This window comes from Glandiceps talaboti, chromosome 3, assembly GCF_964340395.1.
Source record: "Glandiceps talaboti chromosome 3, keGlaTala1.1, whole genome shotgun sequence".
In the NCBI taxonomy this organism is placed as follows: Eukaryota; Metazoa; Hemichordata; class Enteropneusta; family Spengelidae; genus Glandiceps; species Glandiceps talaboti.
The window spans coordinates 2,353,371-2,375,944 of NC_135551.1; the positions used below are offsets into that span (position 1 = coordinate 2,353,371).

Consider the following 22,574-nt stretch of genomic DNA (forward strand, 5'->3'; position numbering starts at 1 on the left):
TAACAGCAGAAGCAAGACCAGATGTTGACACTAATGATGCATACATCTGTTGTCATGGAAATAACCATAATAAATATTCCAGTAAATTTGTTAGATGTAAACAAATCGTAACAATTGTACAGATTTGCACTTAAATTAGAATACAGAGATGTATAAACTTGTTTTTTGGTTTGATTACTCTATAATGTACAAGAAGGTTATAGCCAACAATTAAATTATATTGGGACCAGTTTGGCTCAATTCCAAAATCATTTAAAGTAAAAATAATTACCCTAGAATTATTTCCAAGGAGAAAGCTAGTGCTGCAGATAAATTTGATAAATATTGGATTCAGGTTTTTAACATCATACTACAATAAAGTCTGTAACGGTTTGCCAATCCATTAGCTTCATTCAAAACTTGCTATGTAGCATATGCTAATCATGCAAACTTTGTAATAGGGCTTGAAATAAGGGTGTTTTACTTGTCCCAGACAAGTGATTTGAAAAACTGGGCAAGGGGTTTTAGAAAGTACTTGTCCCAGTGGAAAAGTAGAATTTCTCATGGTTTTCAAATTTCAAATTTTAAAACCGGTTTGCTCATTCTACTAATATAAGTGAAATATTCCTGTATCTGCAGAAACTTTCAAAGTGATATTTTAACATATGAATGGAAGCACTAGATTTACTGAGTTTACTCAAACTAGAAAGTACATGTAACATTATGACACTTATCCATAAAGTCTGATCAAAAGGAACAAAATGTCAATAAAATTTACAACAAAAATATCTACTTTGTGGACAAGTACTTTTTGCAAGTGTTTTTAATTTCAATTTCACAAATTTGTTTCCATTATTTTAAACCCTGAATATGTATTATATACAATATGACAATATCTTTATACTTTGCTAATATAATAACACTATTCAGCTATATAATACAACACGACTTAATATTACCTTTCCTTTAATACAGTCAAACACTTTGATACACTACTAGTACTATTACGACATTCCACTATCAATAGAATATATTAGCTTGGCACAGCAAGTCACCAGAGTGCCATTCCCACAATGTTTTATGGATAAAATCAACTTAGCATTATCGCTTTATTAAGGATGCCATGTGAAGGCCAAGTAAATACACTGTCATCAGGTCAAACCAGATGAGATGATTGTAGCCAAATAAATAAACTATCTAATATAGGACCCCCATCATAAATCATATCAGTACATCACAGCTTACCAGCACCTGTCATATCAGTACATCACAGCTTACCAGTACCTTTCATATTAGTACATCACAGCTTACCAGTACCTTTCATATTAGTACATCACAGCTTACCAGTACCTTTCATTGACACTGTCCATGTGTTCACATAACATACTTTGATAAACAATACTTCATAGACCTTACTTGTCAAATATAAATACCTCTGATATATCAATTTGTAATAAATGGTCCGACTTCAAATATCATTCATTCACAAAGGGAATGGGTCTTTCACCTCAAAATTCAGTAGAACAGGTTTTTAGCGAAATGAATCATTTTCAAAGTTATGAATTTATTTCCCATCTGTTAATTATCATTGTTGGTAGTTAATGACAGATGCTAATAACAACGTATGTGTATCATACCATGTGTGTGTGTGTGTGTGTGTGTGTGTGTGTGTTTGTGTGTGTACGTACGTGTGTGTGTGTACGTATGTGTGTGTACGTACGTGTGTGTGTGTATGTACGTACGTACGTACGTACGTACGTGTGTGTGTGTATACGTATGTGTGTGTACGTACGTGTGTGTGTACGTACGTGTGTGTGTACGTACGTACGTGTGTGTGTGTGTGAGTGTGTCTGTGTGTGTGTGTGTGTGTGTGTGTGTGTGTGTGTGTGTGTGTGTGTATGTACATGTGTGTATGTGCATCCATCTGTATACATGCATGTTTTCATGTCCAGTTAAACCATTACACCCGTCTATTGGTCCTTGGTAGTTGTGTGATCACTATAATCCACTGATCTAATCTGTCTGATCACTATAATCCATTGATCTAATCTATATACCACCAGCCACTTTATCTAATCTCATTTGATCAATTATTCAATCCATTCTCTGATCTAATTTATTAACATTCTAACAGATTCCAACACAGTGACGGGTTGTTCTATAAATGCACTACATCAAACTCAAGACTTGTTTTCCAAGCTGATCACTTCCTACCAGAGAATTGGTTTCCATTATGATAGATTATGTCTCATGTCTACATAGAATCTACCATTTCCTGTTATGATGACTAACAACACTAAACTTTACGGATTTATGCCAAGTTACAATTTTTATTTGGGATAACTTTATCTATTTAATGGAAGCATTGAGGTGTTTTATGAATACTTTTACTTTCTGGGACTTTTGGTGTTGTTTTTCTTGGGGGGAGAGAGGAGCTGGGGGAGGGAATACTTGTCTATATGCAACTCCTTTTAAAATTAGTAGTAAGTTACATGTAGTAGGTAGACACACTATTTTTGCTGAATATTTGCATATCTTATAACATCACATAAAACTTGTCTAACTTGGAGTGCATGTCTACACACTTTTCAAATTCAAATCACTACATGGCTTCACACAATAGCATTGTTCTCCTTACAAAGATCATATTTTATTTATTGATTTGAATGATACAGGCTTACTAAGTTATTGTCATGTAAATCAAATACTAGTAAATCAATGTGTTTGATTTGAATGAAACAGGCTTATTGTAATGTAAATCAATGTGTTTGATTTGAATGATACAGGCTTATTGTCATGTAAATCAATGTGTTTGATTGTTCACAAATGGGGTTGTTTCAACCATACTGTGTTAATTCTGTAGAAAAGTATCCAGTTCTAAGAGATTGTACAAAACCTGCAATCCCAAACACCCTGCCCCCCTTTAAACATATACTTACATCTGGATATTCTTTGACTGGCACATAGAGTTTTTCTGAGATCTGGACTATAGGTCCCATTGGGTCTGGAAGTTTGTCTATCACACTGCATACTGGGAATAGTGTTCCTCTTACTCGGCTGATTTCTGTTAGAAAACAACAACATCAACACATATTTATAAACAATTGTAACTAAAAGTAAAAACCTTCAGCTTACCATTACCTTCAGGATATAATTAGAACAATAACTGTAATAACACCAACTTCTCTTTTCTTATCTTTCTTTATCAAGACCATTGATTTTAGAAATACTTCTATCTTATGGGACATCTAAACTACCACTTCAGGCATATATGTACACCTTAGTAATCTTATTGCAGAACTAAATACTGTATGATAAAGAGATGGCTCAACAAAATAACCCACAAAGATTCTATTCTTGTCTAAATTGTTCAGCATGTTTTTATTTGATGACAAACAAGTGACCCACACAATACCATATTTGCTTCTAAGATGACAAAATTGACTATATTATGACATATTTACTTTCAGAAAATTGTTGCCCTTCTGAATTTGATAATCTAATCTACCTGTCTTTACAATAACAATACTCTATGCAATAAATAGAAGCAATTCTAAAGGTAGACACAATTATATGTTTGCTATGCTTATTTCTCATGAGTATATATCTTTTATATAAAAGTCTTCCCTAAATTAGAATTCACTTGAGGCTGTCAGCTACTCAGTATGACTAAACCGACGTGTTCATACATACATGGTATTCTATTCAACACAGACAATAGCACAAATCATGATGAATGGTTGTTTTGTGATTGTCCTACTGTTTATTACAATAGACATCAAATAACCAGTTTGATGGCAGTCATCTAGTCACTATAGATGTACATGTATTACATTTTTATACATTTCACACTTAACCAACATTGATTTTACACTCTCCAATTTAATTTACAAGACAGCATACAAACTCCATGAATAAGTAGCCCAAATGAGTATTGATCTATATCACAGTCATACATGCATTTCACCTCCTAATCAAGTGTCTCTTCTTTGGAGAGTGAAACCCTACTCGGCCAATTCATGTGACATTTTTGATCTTTCATAGTATGGCATTAATCAAGAATGAATAGCATGGCCTCCACTCCCACAGTTCTATCCTATAACCAACAAAAGCAATGTCATGACCCTTTGATCAGTTTTAGTGTAGTTGTTGAATGGGCTATCCATGATCAGTTCCAGCATGTATGCCTCTATTACCGTAATCAATATTATGCTTTGAGAACTCCCGTGGATGTCACAGTCAATCTAAGCTGATTTTACCACTCACAGTCTAATGGTAAACTTCATACTTACAACACACTCATTCTCACACCAGATATTTCACAACACTTTGATTTTCTCCCAAATACCTAGGTACACAAACACACCTCAACTAAACATGAGTCAATAGAAAATTGCCTTGGGGTAGCTACTTGTGTGTACTGGCATTCCATAACGTAACTACATGGCCACTCTACAACTAACATTAACCAATGACCACTAACCAGAACATTAACAATGTAAGCCTCTAAATCTTTTAGTATCATTGAACATTATACTTCAGGCTTTCTAAGAATAAAAAGAAGATTATGATTAAATTGTTATAGTTTGAGTTTAAAAGTCTGTAAAGAAATTGAAATCCACAAACACATATAGAGTTGGGTTTTAAAAAACTTCACTATGTTTTGTGCAAGTCAAAAGCTAAGCTGAGCAACTTATTTATTTTGAACAAAAAATGAACATACAGGTACCCTGTAAAATTCTGGTAACCAGTGGATGTAGTTAAAGATTAATACTCTAAATTGTAGATATGAAAACAGCAACTGTTTGCAACATAACTTGATAACTTGTACTTTGTAGAGAGAAAAAAATTTCACAACTATCTTTCAAAAAGAATGAAACTGTTTTGTTTTTTTCATCTGCTAGTGAAAGTCTATATAGGAAAGTGGTGATAGAAAAGTAAAAAGTGAGTATGACCTACGACCTATGTACACTTAACAACAGTAATGTCAAGGACATCCTTACTGGTCCACGTTTTACACAGGGGGAAAGAGATTACAGTTAGTACTTTTTTACTGCTATGGAGAGACAATTTCATGGTGAGGACATCAAACTGTCAATCTGGTTTGTTATTTGTACATAGCAGTATTGACTGCATTCCAAATTACAAGCAAACTGTAAGCTGTGTCCTATATCATGTATGTATACTTATGTTTGTCTGTCTGCCTGTCAGTTTGTTTGTATCATGGTGTCACATTACAGGACCAGAATCCCACTGCAAACATTATGAAGAGGTGATCAGAATACAATCAGATGAATGCCGACAACTTGTCCAAGTTTCCGGTGTTTTTCTATCACAACATTTACCACTTCCATTCAAAAACATTTAAAGTTTCAGGTTTGTGGGAATTGCTATTACACAAAAACTAGTTTATTAGGAAAGTTGTGTGACCATAAACTCACAATAAAAGGGAAGCCATACAACACTAGATTTCAGTCAAATTCACATTGGCAATTAAGACTGCCTTTAATTTGGAATTGTTTAGAGTAGTTTCCAGTCTCTGCATTTGTATGACTTTCACTCATATGACAGTTACACTTCTCAAAGCCACTGGGATAGTTAGGGAATGATAAACTATCAATCTTGACCTTGCAAAGATGAAAGCTTAAGAGAATAAGAGAATCAACGTCAGCTGTGTACAGCCTTGAAATACAAGTCAGAAAGTGAAGGTGATAGACCATGTTGTATGTACATGGTACATGGCAAACAAATGAATTGACATTCAGCCAAAACACATGCCCAGCTAGGGGGGAGAAGATCACTGCAACCTGATAGCCAAGAGAAGTCAAACATACAACATGTGTACCCTCTCTGGTTACATTTTTTGAATATTGAAAAAATCAAATCTAAAAAGTTGATAGTGATTGGATCATTGTAATGTAACCATTGGTTGTCAACTGTCACTAGTACTGCAGTATGTGCTACCCTGTCAGATCATGGGTTCAGCAGTTAGCACACCACTGCCACAGGAAAGGAATGCCAACCTAATGTAGAATTCTAACAAAAAAAAGTATGGCCATTGGAATGCTATAAAACCCAAAACAAGCACATATGTGGTTCTGTGTACCAAAAAATACAGAATATAGCAACGTGGTATTATAGCAATCTTTACTATCAAATCTACTAAAAAACAAACATACAACATGAACTTGATGAAGACAAAACATTAACACCAAGTTTTAGTCATTTATGTGTAACACCTACACAATACAGAACAAGGCCTTCCTAGGTAAAGGATGACCCTCATAAACATACAGGATATACAGATAGACTTCAAGCTCTGCTGCTCTATCAAACTTTCTACAATTAAGTTCACTTTTTTGAAAGCAAAGGTAAGGGGTGTGTCAGCTTGGTGCCATGTATTTGTAATATGTAACTTACATTATAAAATAGGGATCTTGTGATCTTATGCATACACATACATGTTAAGATGCTCACTAACAAAAATATAATAAAGAAAGTTCTTAGTCTTAGAATCTTAAGATCTCTTTTTTTCTTAGTCCAGTGAATCTTAAGATCTCTCTTTTTCTTAGTCCAGTGAATCTCTCTTTACGGGGTTAGAGATGATTCAATACCTTGTTGGCATCCAGACTACAAAGTTCTTTGCTTTAACCACTTGTGCATATGTGTTGTACACACAATACATGTGTGCACATAACTGAAGTGTTTTGGTCCAGGTTGCATGCAGTACATCATTGTACCTATACTTAGAAGGACTGAAAGTTTCTAACTTGTATGTATGACGATGAGAGACTGGGAAAAAAGTTAAAAGAATTATGTTGAGAGCCAGAAAGACAGATTGGTAGATTAGATGTTTTTAGTACTACACTACATGTACTTATAAATACTTCCCTAAAGGTATACCCAAACTGGTGAACTCATACTGCAGACAAAGCAACGTCTACGTGATCAGATGTATCCATTAGTCATTTGAAGGATCTAACACACAAATGGAGTAATCGGTAAATGAAGTTCTGCAGTGCATGGCAGAACACTTGGGATAGGAGATTTAACTGACTTTCAAGATGCTCCTCAAAATGGGGCTTATGGCACGATTTCCAAATTGACAACTACTCACTGCAAGGGACATAAAGGGACATCAATAAAAGTGATTGCACTGTCAACATAGTAACGATGGATTGGCATTCCTATGGATTTTAAGATACCCCTCCTTTCTAAATTTTAAAATACCCTCATATCTTAAGAATCACTTGAGTAAGAACTTTCTAATGTTGGTGAACTGAGAAGGTGCAAATTTGTCTCTTATGACTGACACAACTTTACACTGATGGCATCTTTCCAAACTTCAGTTTTGAAACTCATTTACACTCTTTGTTAAGATGAGTCAGTAATTGGATCTATTGTCAATTGTATCTTGCCTTCCAACAATTAAAATTGGAAGTGAACTACCTCTATTGAAACCAAACAATACTGTTCTACAAACTCATTACCATGTTGTCAAGAAAAACATGTCCATCTTTGCTTTACAGCAACAACTTTTAATGGTTCCTTTCAGCCTACCAAACCTCAATTTACTGAGTACCAAATGATGGCATATGCTGTCTGGCACACACCACAACAACAAATGTATACAGCAGTGCCATTTCAGTTTTACTTCTGGATGACATTCTTTAGTTTCTTTTCACCTATAAAACTTGTGAACATGGTCTTCTTCCTGGCTTCATTTCTATTCACTATCTGAGACTAACTTGATTGTTGTCTATTTATTGTAACCTACTCTATAGTACACACCTAAGACCACGCACAACATGTATTTTTTTCTTCTATTTCAATTGGCATACAAGTGTTTACACGTACTATCAGAGTGCTTGCTCAATCTTGGAGGTAGGCATTCTATTGTTTTGTTGGCCTAGCCAGATATTATCAAATGTTGTGTATTTGTTTAAGTAAGTGTACCATACATGACAACATACAGACGACTACAAACAGGTATTTTCAAACAGAAGCCCTTCTAGCAGGGATGCCATAACTTGTGCTCTTTGTTTTCAATTATCATAATCGGCTATCTGAATTTAGTATTTTATTTCAGACTTTCCTGTGTATGACATGTATCTAGTTTAATGATGGCACTGTACTTCAACCTTGCTATGCCTATACATAGTGTGTGTGTGTGTGTGTGTGTGTGTGTGTGTGTGTGTGTTTGTGTGTGTGTGTGTGTGTGTGTGTGTGTCTGTCTGTCTGTCTGTCTGTGTCTGTGCGTATCTCTAACCCTGTTCACATTACAAAATCTAATTTGGATCACCTGTCCCCACTTGTGGTTAATTCGCATCAAATTTGAATTAACTGATCTGGATTGAAGCCTACTGTGGATGGTGGTTTTGATTCGAATCAAAGTAATTTGAATCAGATCACGATTAGTGAGGTGGGAAGTGGGGACAAGAGTATACTTGAGTGAATTAGATTGATCCTAATCAATGTAGGGGTCACGTCATACATTTACATAAGTTTACATTGTATCATGAAACCGAGGTCAATTTTTGATAAGACCAAGTTGCTTTTGAAATCTCTGTATTTTTTAATCAATTCTCATTCATCCCACAGTTCAATCATGCCTATGTAGGTCAGTATTGCAATTGAGTTTGAAATTGAGGATTTCCCAGTAAATAATGGCATCAATGAAATTATTTGTCAAGCAGAGGCAGAAAGAATTTGTTAATGAATTATTGTGCGGCTGTGTATAGAGTCTGAACGGAGTCAAAATGATCGCAATCATTTTTAAACGGAGGGACCACTCGCACATTTTATGTTCCAACCGTGTTTGTCTACCTACATGTGCAATGCATTCTCAGTTCAGATTCTCAGAGTCACTTAACAACAAAACTCTTTTGTCCTCTTCTTTCATCAACGTCATCGTTTACTGCGAAATCCTCAATTTCAACTTTTCCTCTCCTTTCATCGACACGGTTTACTGCGAAATCCTCAATTTTCCACAGCATCGAAGTAAATTCAAATCAAAGCTGGTGCATTTGAGGACAGGTATGCTAATGTAACTCAAACCAAATAAATATTTCGGTTTTGGGTGGCAGAAAGTGGCTTTGATGTGGATTCATTTGAATTCAAATTGAATCAGATGAAGATAGGACTTATGAAGTGATGTGTGTGGAGTGTGTGTACGTGTACGTGTACGTGTACGTGTACGTGTACGTGTACGTGTACGAGTGTTAAATGTTTGTCATTTATGTATGTGTTAATAAATGGAGGAAGACACATTATTATAAGTTCAATATTTACAAAACAAAATTGAGATGACCAAATCACAGAGGGATATAAGAATCCTAGGTCAATGTACTTGCATATAATATATGAAACTACCATTTACAGGGGTCCAACTTAATTAGCTACTCAACTATTGCTTTTCAACTCCCCTTTTCTCCATAACCATATCACATTCTCTTCTCATATTACACTTTCTTTTTTCGATATAATTTTGGGAAATGAGGTTGGTTGATACTGAGTGGACTGCTGTTTGTGCATCATAACTGCCAAATTACTGCACAACACTTTTCTTTTGTGTGTTGTAACACTTGACAATGTTGTCAGCCTTCAATTCATTCAATTTGTCCTAGTCAATATATAAGTATTTTATTCTCTATTTCTGACATATCAGAATAACTTGGCTAATATAATTACTTCACAAAGGGAGGCACAAAACAGGGCAATGCAGTCTTAAGTTTGACATGTTAATCTGTCAGGAAATTGGGACACATGACGTGCAGGATATCAATAATATCACCTAATTTCAGATATACATCAAACTTAACAAGTACAGTTTTCTCCCTAGGCAACTATTTCCAAATGACAATTTTTTTTTCAATCTTTTTTCCGGCAATTACTAAAAAGCAGATTTAATTTAAGACTAAACTCATATAAGGCTATAATAGTTTATGACATTTGGACAACAATGCTGCCTGTAAAAATACCTATAAAATTATATTAGACAACCAATTATTTCTGTGTATGTTCCTCTGAATGGGTCATTTGTTGGTCTTGTTTCTTAATGTTCATTTGATATGCATCAAACTGTCAAAGTTCATTCTCATGTCCATCAACATTTTCAGAGTTGGACCTGTCATTTTACCCTGAAACCATTCCCACCAGCTATGTGTTCTTTCACCCTAAAACATGTACTAACCCCCTGCCAACACCCACCATTCCCACCAGCTATGTGTTCTTTCACCCTAAAACATGTACTCCCCCCCCCCTGCCAACACCCACCATTCCCACCAGCTATGGTGTTCTTTCACCCTAAAACATGTACTAACCCCCTGCCAACACCCACCATTCCCACCAGCTATGGTGTTCTTTCACCCTAAAACATGTACTCCCCCCTGCCAACACCCACCATTCCCACCAGCTATGGTGTTCTTTGTGAGAGCCCAGTGTGTCTGTCACATTCTATACAAACACCTACCCTTTGCACAATCAGAATACAATCTAACAACATTGAATTACTTAGATTTGTTGTAAACAAGATCATTTTAAGATCTATGACATGTTGATGCACCAGTCATAACCCTGGAAACATGTGACATTTTTTTTGTAAATGTTAAAAAAATCTAAACTATAATGCAAAGAATGCACAACAAGTCAAAGCTAATGTTCCAAAATAGTCAGACTGTTGTCCGAGGGTACCACAGAATCTTTCCACAATCACAGGTTAATTTCATAGAATACAGTATAACTTAATTACAAATGTATAAGACTGTCTTATCAATATCAGGTCAATACACGGTGTTTCACCCACATAAACCACTGTAAGGCATATGGATATGCAAGAAAAGGTATTTAACATATGACCTTCAAGATCAAGGTCAAAACTATGTGCTCACAACAGAGAGGTCATATCAGATATAGTTGTCCTTCAAATCAAATTTCATTAAGGTCTTGAAAATATATTACATGTTTGCCTGATGTGGTTTGTCACATTTACGCCAAGTTTGAATAAAATAACATGTGCATGCCAGCAATATGGCTGCACACCCATATGTATGTACATACATACATATGTACATAAATACAAACATAGACAGTGAGACACAGACAGACAGACAGACAGACAGACAGACAGACAGATAGACAGACAGACAGACAGACTGACTGACTGACTGACTGACTGACTGACTGACTGACAAATAAAACAAATTCCTATAAAACACCCTTTTTTAAAAATAATTTTTCCCTTTTTTAAAAATATTTCCTCTTTCTTCTTAACAGAAAAAGTGAGACTCAACATGTGCTAAGTAAGTGTATGTTGTGCTATACTACATATGTAATTTTATGTTGGGGCTTACAGTGCCTCATATTCTGTTTACAATACAATCACATAACATAATAAACCCAGTTCATTGGAACACTTTCTCCAAAATTCTACAAATAGGTCATTGTCAACACAGAAAGCCATCATAATTAGACATACCCATATGGCATAAATTAAAACAATCCATGCTGGTTTGTGCCACCTGCTGACTGACTAACCAATTTGTACGCTTACTATTATGTACTGTATATCCATTTTTACATTTTCATCCCACTGTGCTAGGGAACAGTTTGCCAAAAATCTATTAAACTGGTTGACATAATGGAAGGATGACAGTTATTGATTTTTTTCCCTTGTAAACCAAAACACTTGAACATCAACTAGACACCATCTGGTATGTGTTCTTTAAATTTCTAAGGCTAAGAATGACAGTGTCAGAGTATGTTGACAATGTTACAACCAGCTGGTTTGTACATCAGATTAATATCACTTGACATAAATGATCTCATTTCCTTGTGTTCCTGTAAATATAAAACCTTGTCTTTCTTCCTCATATCTTACATTAGATTAGTCTCAGCAACTATTCCATTATTGCACATACCAATAAAACACTCATTCCATTTTATTTAAGATACCTGTCTAAAATTGCATCAGTCACTGTTCTTTTCAGAATGGGATAGTTTTTTCTTTAGTCCAGATCTTAGCGAAGAGACACACAAAGAGAATGGTGATACCTTGCAGGTATAAAGCTATACATTGATAAGCTTTCTGCCAATGGGTAAATGTCATTCGAATTAACAAAAGCCATGCATGTTTAAACAAAACCCAATTTTCTAACACTGCATATTAGATAAATTCTAAATCAAGTCAGGTAATTGCATTCTTTCTAAATCAACAAAAAACTGACTTTATACACATATTGTTACTGCACTTTAGGAAATATTTCACAACTTAATTCAGTGTAGATACTATTGCATTATTCAATGGCTAACAAACTTATACCATTACCTCTCTGTTTTCATTTTCAAAGAAACACTGTTTATATAATTCAATGACCTGAAGTACAGTATTGCTAAATTATATCCAACAAAATGAATCCAATATTTGGAATAATTGAATTTGGGTTGAGGTAAGCCATGGTTACTCTACAAATCCATAAGTCAACATCTTTTTTTTTTACATTCAGGTTTAGGACAATTATCTGGGCTGATATTATTAGCTAAGGTTCATGTTATTCTTATTTCTTCTACAAAATGATAGAGAACACAGCAATCAAACAATTCAGTATTAGATACAATAAATTTGAACCTTACATATGTCAGTATACACAGACACCTAATTTTCAGTGTCAAAAACACAGAATCTGCTAAACTGGTTATTTTTCCCTCCTAATTCTATGTGTCTATGATATATTTGTCCTACCCTCATCACATGTTAGTTTAATTGACTGGGTAAACCTGACACTCCAGATTAAGTGTAAAGTACTACACATATTACTCAGATAAGAACAATTCTAATTCCATACCACACACAGATAACTGACCTAAACAAACACAAGTGCAATGCCAGTCTACACAACAACCTACTCAATATTGGTTTACTTCTGAGACCAATCAAATTATCAGGTCTACTAGATTACAGGTATTCTGCTATGCTGGTGATAATTAAAATCTAGTCAGTGTCCTCTTTGTGTAATCTTAACTGATAAATTGTGTGTTTACCTAACACTAGACCCAACCCTTAAAGATGAGACTGATAACAGATTTCAATATTATATGTACACCAGGGGGGGATTCCTTTGTAGACTATAGATCACAACATATTGTTCCATCTATGCATACAATATCAAAACTATCTAGCTGTCACACAGCAATATCAAAACTCCCAAGCTGTCATACATCAAACATTTCACTCAGTTAATTAATTAATTAATTAATTATGAAAATTGCATATCCAATTAATTTCCCTATGAGTACAGGAACAGAAGTGCACAGCATTCCCATGACTCTCCTGTTAGCATGATTCAACATAAACACACATTTCTTCACATAAACATACTGACATTCATCATATGTTAGACCAAACTATAGACTAATAGTCTTGACTTATTTCAAGTTTGCAAAATCTCAGTCATAAGTAGGTGAGTAACAGCAGTAATGTTGAATTTGCTTTCAAAAAATCAATTACATCAGATCTGTACAAACTATGAATGACTATAGACAAATGTTCACATCAAACAGACATTTCTTCCAATCTCAAACATAGCCCACTCTCTCTGCCATATGAGTTCCTACAACTTTATTTTTTCCACCTTTCACTTGCTTGTTCTTTTTGAAGTTGCACGCCCTAAGCAGAGTTTTTACAAATTTGCCAATGTTTGATCAAGTCTCAGGAGTATTTATTTTGTCTTGACCTGAGTGTTGGTGCCCAATTTTCTCACATTCCACAAAACAGGCCTATTGCTCTCTCAATTTGCATATGAATAAGATTACAAGATGAAAGACTGCAAGCTGATTGGTCAGAAGTCTCTTGAGGAAAAGACTTGGTAGCACAATGACATGGAAAGTATGAACAGCAGGAGGAAAATCAATATAAGTATTGATTGGAAATGGACAGGTCAAATCAATAGCACTGTGTAAGATGCCACACAGACTTGTTTTGAACATCATTGAAGTAATTAAATAGGCTGTATTAATGATAGGAGATGGTGTCATCATACCATTCCAGGTTCTGTATTGGTAGACTATTAGGGTTTCCCCTTCATGTACATGATAGATTTCAATTGGGTTAATAAATACATCACATTCAGGAGAAGCTAAGAACACCACGATTAGCATACAATAATGAAATAGTACTTGTAGAGTAACAGTTCTAAATGTTATTAAGATAAGAAACAGTACATGTAACTGGTAGTGGTACTTGACATTCCTCTAAAGGTTTCTTTATCATTCAGAAAATATTCAGATGTAGTTTTTAAAGTAATAATCTTTGTCCATCTATCCTGGCATCTATTAACTCACTACAGATAGCCTCTATGGAGTTATTTTTGACTCCACACATCTATCTATTAACTCACTACAGATAGCCTCTATGGAGTTATTTTTGACTCTACACATCTATCTATTAACTCACTACAGATAGCCTCTATGGGGTTATTTTTGACTCTACACATCTATCTATTAACTCACTACAGATAGCCTCTATGGGGTTATTTCTGACTCTACACATCTATCTATTAACTCACTACAGATAGCCTCTATGGGGTTATTTTTGACTCTACACATCTATCTATTAACTCACTACAGATAGCCTCTATGGGGTTATTTCTGACTCTACACATCTATCCATTAACTCACTACAGATAGCCTCTATGGGGTTATTTCTGACTCTACACATCATATCTATTAACTCACTACAGATAGCCTCTATGGGGTTATTTCTGACTCTACACATCTATCTATTAACTCACTACAGATAGCCTCTATGGGGTTATTTTTGACTCTACACATCTATCTATTAACTCACTACAGATAGCCTCTATGGGGTTATTTTTGACTCTACACATCTATCTATTAACTCACTACAGATAGCCTCTATGGGGTTATTTTTGACTCTACACATCTATCTATTAACTCACTACAGATAGCCTCTATGGGGTTATTTTTGACTCTACACATCTATCTATTCACTCACTACAGATAGCCTCTATGGGGTTATTTCTGACTCTACACATCATATCTATTAACTCACTACAGATAGCCTCTATGGGGTTATTTCTGACTCTACACATCTATCCATTAACTCACTACAGATAGCCTCTATGGGGTTATTTCTGACTCTACACATCTATCCATTAACTCACTACAGATAGCCTCTATGGGGTTATTTCTGACTCTACACATCTATCTATTAACTCACTATAGATAGCCTCTATGGGGTTATTTTTGACTCTACACATCTATCTATTAACTCACTATAAATAGCCTCTATGGGCTTATTTTTGACTCTACACATCTATCTATTAATTCACTACAGATAGCCTCTATGGAGTTATTTTTGACTCTACACATCTATCCATTAACTCACTACAGATAGCCTCTATGGGGTTATTTTTGACTCTACACATCTATCTATTAACTCACTACAGCTAGCCTCTATGGGGTTATTTCAGACTCCACACATCATATCTGATATCCATGGGAAACTCAATAATATTACATCTCATTTAACTAGATACAATTTCACCATAAGTATTTCAACATGTCCTATAAAAAAGTAAATTGTATGATCAATTGATCAATAAACAAAGGGTAGCATGAACAAACTTTACCTTAAAACTTTCGGACATGGTTCTTATACTTATAGTGAAAATTTCAAGGTAGGAGTACAGCAGATTTGCCAAAGGATATTGACATTAAATTAATAATGTTCAATATTTTCTTTAAAGATCATCCACTATTAATTTTGCTTGAATATATTTTAATGAGTCATTTTGATATATTTTGGTCAAAATAACTAAAAATGCATTCAAGGTTTATTAATAACATAAAAGACTATAGACTGTTTTTGTTCATCTGAAATTAAAACTTGACAATATTGCTGTTCTGCTACTAGTACTAGCTTTCCTTTCTAGTGAAATTACGAGCTGTTTTACTAATGCAAGTAAAGATGCCACAGTATGTAACTTTCAAGTTGTCTTTTTCTGTGAAACATGTTAAAAGAACACACTACTACTTCTGATCAAAGAGGCTATTTCAATTTTCTGCTCAGTTTGAGGCAAAATATGACCAACATGGCACCCTTCCCTATCCCACAATGCTTTGCAGATACAAGAAGACAAAGACGGAACCATGATGAGAAAGCAACAACTCATACTTCCTTTGTGTCATATCCAGGCAACATGATATCTTTGGCATAAAGGTTTGGGGGTTGAGAAAACATCACAAACGCCTGTCACATTTATACAAATGACTCATAACAGTCATAGAATATCAAAATAAAGAAGTGTACGTCTCAGAATGTACCAGTAATGTGTAGATTAAAACAAATCAGCTTCAAAAGTGACATCAAATACAAACTCACACACACTGTCACCAGATATAACTGACAAGTTGAACTGTGATCTCTACCATACACATGTACATGTTTGTATGTCTACACAGTCAATCCAAGCTTTGCACAATGAACCAAGTACACCAAAATGAAAACTATCCAGCCTCCTTCAAGACAAGAAATTTTGAGAGAAAAAACCAACAAGTTCACAAAACACTGAACTATGATGATACAATGCTTGAATTTGAAAGTGATATTGACTGTTGGACACTAACATTGTGAATATTTAGCTAGACACAATAAGTAGTCTGTCAGTAAACTCACATTAAGTCACAAGAAATACTTTGTTACATTATATATATATGTTGAATCAAACCAGCTGGCATTCTTATCTGGTTTCTTATCATATAAAATGGGTTCAACATGAAGGAGAGATTGATACTTCCCTGGAATTTATAAGGCCGTCCGTGGGGCCAAGACTGGGTAAAAAATGATCCACAGGCATACTGTTGTGAATCTTTCACACTTAATTCATTATCATACATCACAAATGCACTGATGAATTCAATTATTAATAACCTTTCTTTTCTCTGTGTCCTTATTTACAGTATTATTTATACTTTTCTATTTATTCAATTTGTAGGCTTCCTAATAGCTATACTTCACTAACATAATTATTGTAAACCATGCATAGCAATTTGCATTGTTTATTTATAGTATACTGTATTTACTAAATGGATCTATTTCTCAAATACTTCATGCTTCCTTGAAACAGATGTCTTCATTTAAATTGATATGTCAGACAATTGCCATGGTAACATTATTTCACCACCCACAACCATTCCACCAGTTTCAATTCTAATAAAATTGTTGTGTACTGGTGTACCAATCATTTGATTTCATCCACATGGACTTTATCTTCTGATATGGTTGACTTGAATAATGTGGAAGATTACCAGAACTGTGTCCTTGTAGCCAACATAACATTACTGTATTGCAATCAAAGTATAATTTTATAAGCTGCGTAGGTAGTAACTACAATTGGTTTATTCTCTGAAATCTAATTGTAGTTACCAATTATCTAGCAACCTGTCTCCATCACCATAGCAACACAACTAGCCACATAGCTTCATATATCTGCACAATTTTCTCTGTTTAAGGGCACAAGTGACTTGTAACAGAAAACAGAAAAGAGCAATGGAAATGTATATATATGTTATGAAATTGATAGTGTAGGTTGTGTGTTCATGACGTTTGACATATCATTCACACACATACATACACTACATACACACATTAACAGATTCATTGTGTTGTCAACTATCTCATCCATAGACAAATATATCTACCTAAAGCTGTTGGACATGTGATTGTAATCAGTGTCTGTTTTCAATTTGATTTCAAAGTAATATAGTTAGTAAAAGTACCAGGATGAAGTTGGTGATAATATATTCATAAATTGAAAGCCCCCTTAACATTGGCCTCAGTTTGGTGGTTGTGATCTTTACATTGAATGTTGTCTACCAAATACTGTACCTGTAAAAATGTGATATGTCTGTACTGTTATTAACAAATCCTACTACATATGACCTACACATCACAAAATAATGATTACTATAGTATTGGAAAACAGAATCAAAGGGGTGTTGGAATTTCCTTTCTTCATATGCTATTGTACACTATACATCCTGGTTACATTGAATGGACAAAGCCCTGTCAAATCTTTTTATAACTAACACCCTTGTTTTGTGGAACTACAAGTGAAATGTTCACTATCATTTACATATGACCCAACTACAGCATTTCAACAATCTACACACTGACATCCATTTCCAGGATTCTCATAAAAATAATATCTTTCACTTTTCAATAATTCATTCACAATGTTTGACATGGCATCCAATTGAAATAAATAGTGACATGATGTCTCATCAAAATTGAAAAGTAAATAGAAGGAAAGAAGCCATCAATTATTAGATGAAATCACCATAGATGGTGTAAACATGAATTGTTTTATTACTTGTTTATATTCACTATCTATCAGTTCAAATCAAAATCATCCTATCACCCAAGGGCAGGCTTATCAAACTCAACTGAATGCAAGTCAAAAGGTTTGACATTGTGACATCACTGGGAATGCCCTGTCAATCAAATCTATCCATCCAATCAGTGTTGACATTATCACTGGGGAAACACCTGGAGTTGATTTTACAACTTCTCCAGTTCAACACCTTCACATACAGTAAAATTTGAAGTAGAACTAGAAAAATTGACAATGAAATAAATAATGCAACTCCTGTACATCAACATTGACATTACCAAAATACTTGTGAATAAAATATCAACTTGCAGTACATGTACAAATCATCAAAAATATGTAATTAACAAAAGTTGCTGATTATCCTTATACAATGTAGTAATTTTGCTATTTTAATAGTTTTAATAGAAAGAAGAAAAGTGTTAAATTCAGAGTAAGCAACTGTATTGCATTGATAACAGTACCTGTCTGTCTCTCTGTATGTATGTATATAAGTATGTATGTATGTATGTATGTATGTATGTATGTATGTATGTATGTATGTATGTATGTATGTATGTATGTATGTATATATGTATGTATGTGTGTATGTATGTATGTATGTATGTATGTATGTATGTGTGTATGTATGTATGTATGTATGTATGTATGTATGTATGTATGTGTGTATGTGTGTATGTATGTATGTATGTATGTATGTATGTATATAAGTATGTATGTATGTATGTATGTATGTATGTATGTATGTATGTAACATTAATTTGAAAGCTTTATTTGTATACGGACTGGTTTATTAGTTCCTTATGCATTTCTATGTATGTATTTGTGTATGTATGTATGTATTTGTGTGTGTGTGTGTGTGTGTGTGTGTGTGTGTGTGTTAGCAGGTTGCTACATGCTTTTTCTTCTATGCATTGAGTCAAACCAAAAACTTGATACTGTGTTCTATAACATAATGGAGTGATGATCAATAAGCTGACAAAGCCATACACAATGCATCTCTTACTAGCCAATGAATTTTTATATGTCACTGCATTAATTCAACACTAACTTACTGCGCCTTTTGTGCCATGATGATGCATCTTAAAATTGACTTCTGACCTGTAGGTAGAGCCATCAACTGTCTATCAGGCGATAGACTAATTATCTCAGTTTCTAGAATTGGCGAAATGATTACCAGCCAGAGATGAAATGAATCATTTAAAGTGACACTATGCTGTAATCATTGCTTCAATTCTAATCACCACCACAAATACATTACTATTATATGACCTTAATGATAATAACACTAGTCTACATTGCAATGTTCATATTTACTCAAACCTCTCTTTTTCTGTGTGATTAAATTAGCTTCTCCAACATTACAATTTATCCACACATTGTCTCTAGCTTTCAAATTAATGTTCACACTTCCCCTCATTTCATTTTCAGTCAAATTTCAGTTGTACAGTAATATATCAAGAAATATTTCGCAAACAATGACCATGGTAATTAGAATCTTGAATTTTAAGTCTTGTAATTTGCCACACTTTATGTCTGTAATTATGAGGGAGATTAATTATTTTGTTGAACTGTCATCATCTGTGTAACAGTGTTTCAATATGTAATGTGTCTCAAGAGGAAATCACTGGGACTTGAGGTTCTGAAAACAATTTCACAAAAAAAACTTACTTGTATCTATGTGAATGTGAGATTTAGTGGACAATGTATGACATTTTTAGCCACACATATCATTTTTATTTGATAATCATCAGTCAGTCTTTTTTCAACATGTTAATTTGTTGGCAACTCATACAGGGAGGATGTAAAGAATTGGCATGAAAACTTGCACCCAGTGTGAACAACAGCAAACCATACCATACAATACAGATAGTCAAACAAACCAGATACAATGAAATCACCTCTTGTAATAGAAACATGTTAGAAAAATACAAGATGAGCAACTCTCTGAAAAGGGTGCTTTTTAAAGATTTGGATGAGTCCTGACAAGAGTCTGCACACCCTTTTTCTCTAGCCACAGCAACACACCATTAATCAAGGAATTTACAGACACAAATTGCCGTGGAAACTGTCACAGGAAACAGAAAACGATGACACTCGCCCCAGGGTAGAAATGTATTCAGTGTGTCCACGCATGCAAAATTGTCATCGGAAAACAAAAACCCCTGAAGACGCAACCATGCATAGCAGAACTGAGTGAATGCGCGTTTCTGTCTATACAATAGACTACCAGGTAACCAGTTGATGAGGTGGGCCACAGAAACTGCCAGTGCAGTTACAAAATCTTTGACAAGAAAACCCACCCCTGCAACCAAGCCATCGTAAATCTCAAATTAATTCCAGATTACAAGTTAAACGCAGTAAGGAGATATTGTCATCAACAAATCAAAGTACTTATGAAGCCTTCAAGCGAGCTTTACTCCAGCTACAACATTAAATCTTTACGGCATTCCGTTTACACATAAGGCCGAGACGCGACGCTTTCTTTGATAAATTACATTACGGAATACTCCACTCCATGATTTGCCTGTGTCTAAACGACCCGGTCCTTGAGGGAATACGTACATTTGCAAAACTATTTCAATGTGGTGCCTGTGGTATAAAAACACAAAATTGCCGGGATGGCTGCACGAACGTTTCATGGATTAGATACACTTATTTCACAGCCTTTAAATTTCACACAAGTACTTGAAAATGACTGTATAATAACTACTTTCCAGTTTCGACGAATCTGTTGGAGTCTCGGTCCAAATTTGGCACTAAGAATGGGAGGCGAGTTCGAGGAAGAGAGAGGCCTGGTGGGGCGCTGTCGATACAGGAAGTTTCCAGACTGCAAACAACGATGTGCTGTCATTTTGTCAAACTTGCACGGCAATCTGAACTCACAATGTTCCCCACGGTTACTTACAACGTCTGACCATCCATCGACATAAATTGCATTGGCATTCAATAAATAAGGCGATTGAAATGGTGTCGTGTCATTAAATCCATACAGTTAACGATAAAGATCGAACTTCACACAGCAATTTTACGACCACAACGCCGCCATGAAAGACCGAAGCCTCAAGAGTTGGTCAAATAAAAACAAACCCCGTTTCCCTTTTGACCCCGAAAGTTTGCTTCGGGAGCCATTAAATCTGTGATAATCGCACAGTTACTATATGCAGAACGCCGTTGTTTGTGAGCTATTCTGAATGTAATCTGGTCTCAAGTCACTGAAATAAGTTCCGAGGAGCACTGTACTCATCACGTAGTGGGCATGTAGTAGTATTGTACAGTGCTGTGGCGAACGTCCGTCCTTGAATTTGCGGCAAATGAAATTCACTATCGGATGTATTGGAATGTTCGTCATCTGTTTCGTTTCCTTCGACAAAATATCAAATGTCATCCGAAAAATCGTACATAATCAACAATAACTTAGTCAAATGACATTGTAATGTTCCAGTATTTATGTTTATAATGTTTCGTGACCAAGTAGCCGATCGATGCCTGATGTCGACACCGTGTGAAAACTTTCGAATACAGAGACGTCACTAGACTGTCGAACCCTCTGTTCTAAAACCCATACTCGATAACATGTTCCATCGACCTTTTTAGAATATAATTTACAGTGCAGGTTGAACTGTGAGACGTGTTGTTATAATTTAGTTCAAAAATTAACCAACATAAAATTGATTTTACTCACCTTCCTCCAGTAGTCTTTCGACATGTGCAAACAGATTTAATGGTAAACCTGATAGAGCTTTTTTGTCTTTCAAAAGTTGTGCTAAGTATTCTGGAGTGTTGACGTTTACTGTAACCTCCTTCTCTTTCTCTAGTATTCCGGTAGTACTCATTTTCGCGGTTAAGGCTTTAAGTAAAACACCCTGAGTTAAAACTGTAACGTCTATGTGAGCATTAGAGCAGGTGAAGTTAGTAACGAACTACCGATGACTCCTGTAGCCTCTCTACTGAGCACTTCACTCCGAAGACAGTGAAATTTGTTTATTGACACGTGCATTAAGAACGCATGCGCAAACAGAAGAATTTCAGGAATTAGGGGAGTCCGCTTTTACTGACTTGCGAACAATTTTTCTCGTGCCCTTTATAGAACGTGACGTTTCGAGAACCGCTTGATTGTTTACCTTAAATGTTATAGCTGTCAAAAAACCCTTCAAATTTATTACTCAAATATTATACTGCGTCTGT

The 22,574-nt window shown here is 34.9% G+C and overlaps 1 protein-coding gene across 4 annotated transcripts in view; it reads right to left on the reverse strand.

The window, feature by feature from the left end:
• Positions 1 to 22,353, reverse strand: part of LOC144432774 (KH domain-containing RNA-binding protein qki.S-like) — a 63,689-nt gene extending 41,336 nt beyond the window's left edge. For all 4 annotated transcript variants that reach the window (XM_078121055.1, XM_078121056.1, XM_078121054.1 and 1 more), the window contains exons 1-2: positions 22,072 to 22,353; positions 2,919 to 3,043 (exon numbers count right to left, since the gene is read on the reverse strand). In XM_078121055.1, coding sequence (XP_077977181.1) covers positions 2,919 to 3,043; positions 22,072 to 22,222 — 276 coding nt within the window. In that variant the 5' untranslated portion in view covers positions 22,223 to 22,353. The remainder of the gene's footprint in view (positions 1 to 2,918; positions 3,044 to 22,071) is intronic.
• Positions 22,354 to 22,574: the final 221 nt, after the last annotated feature.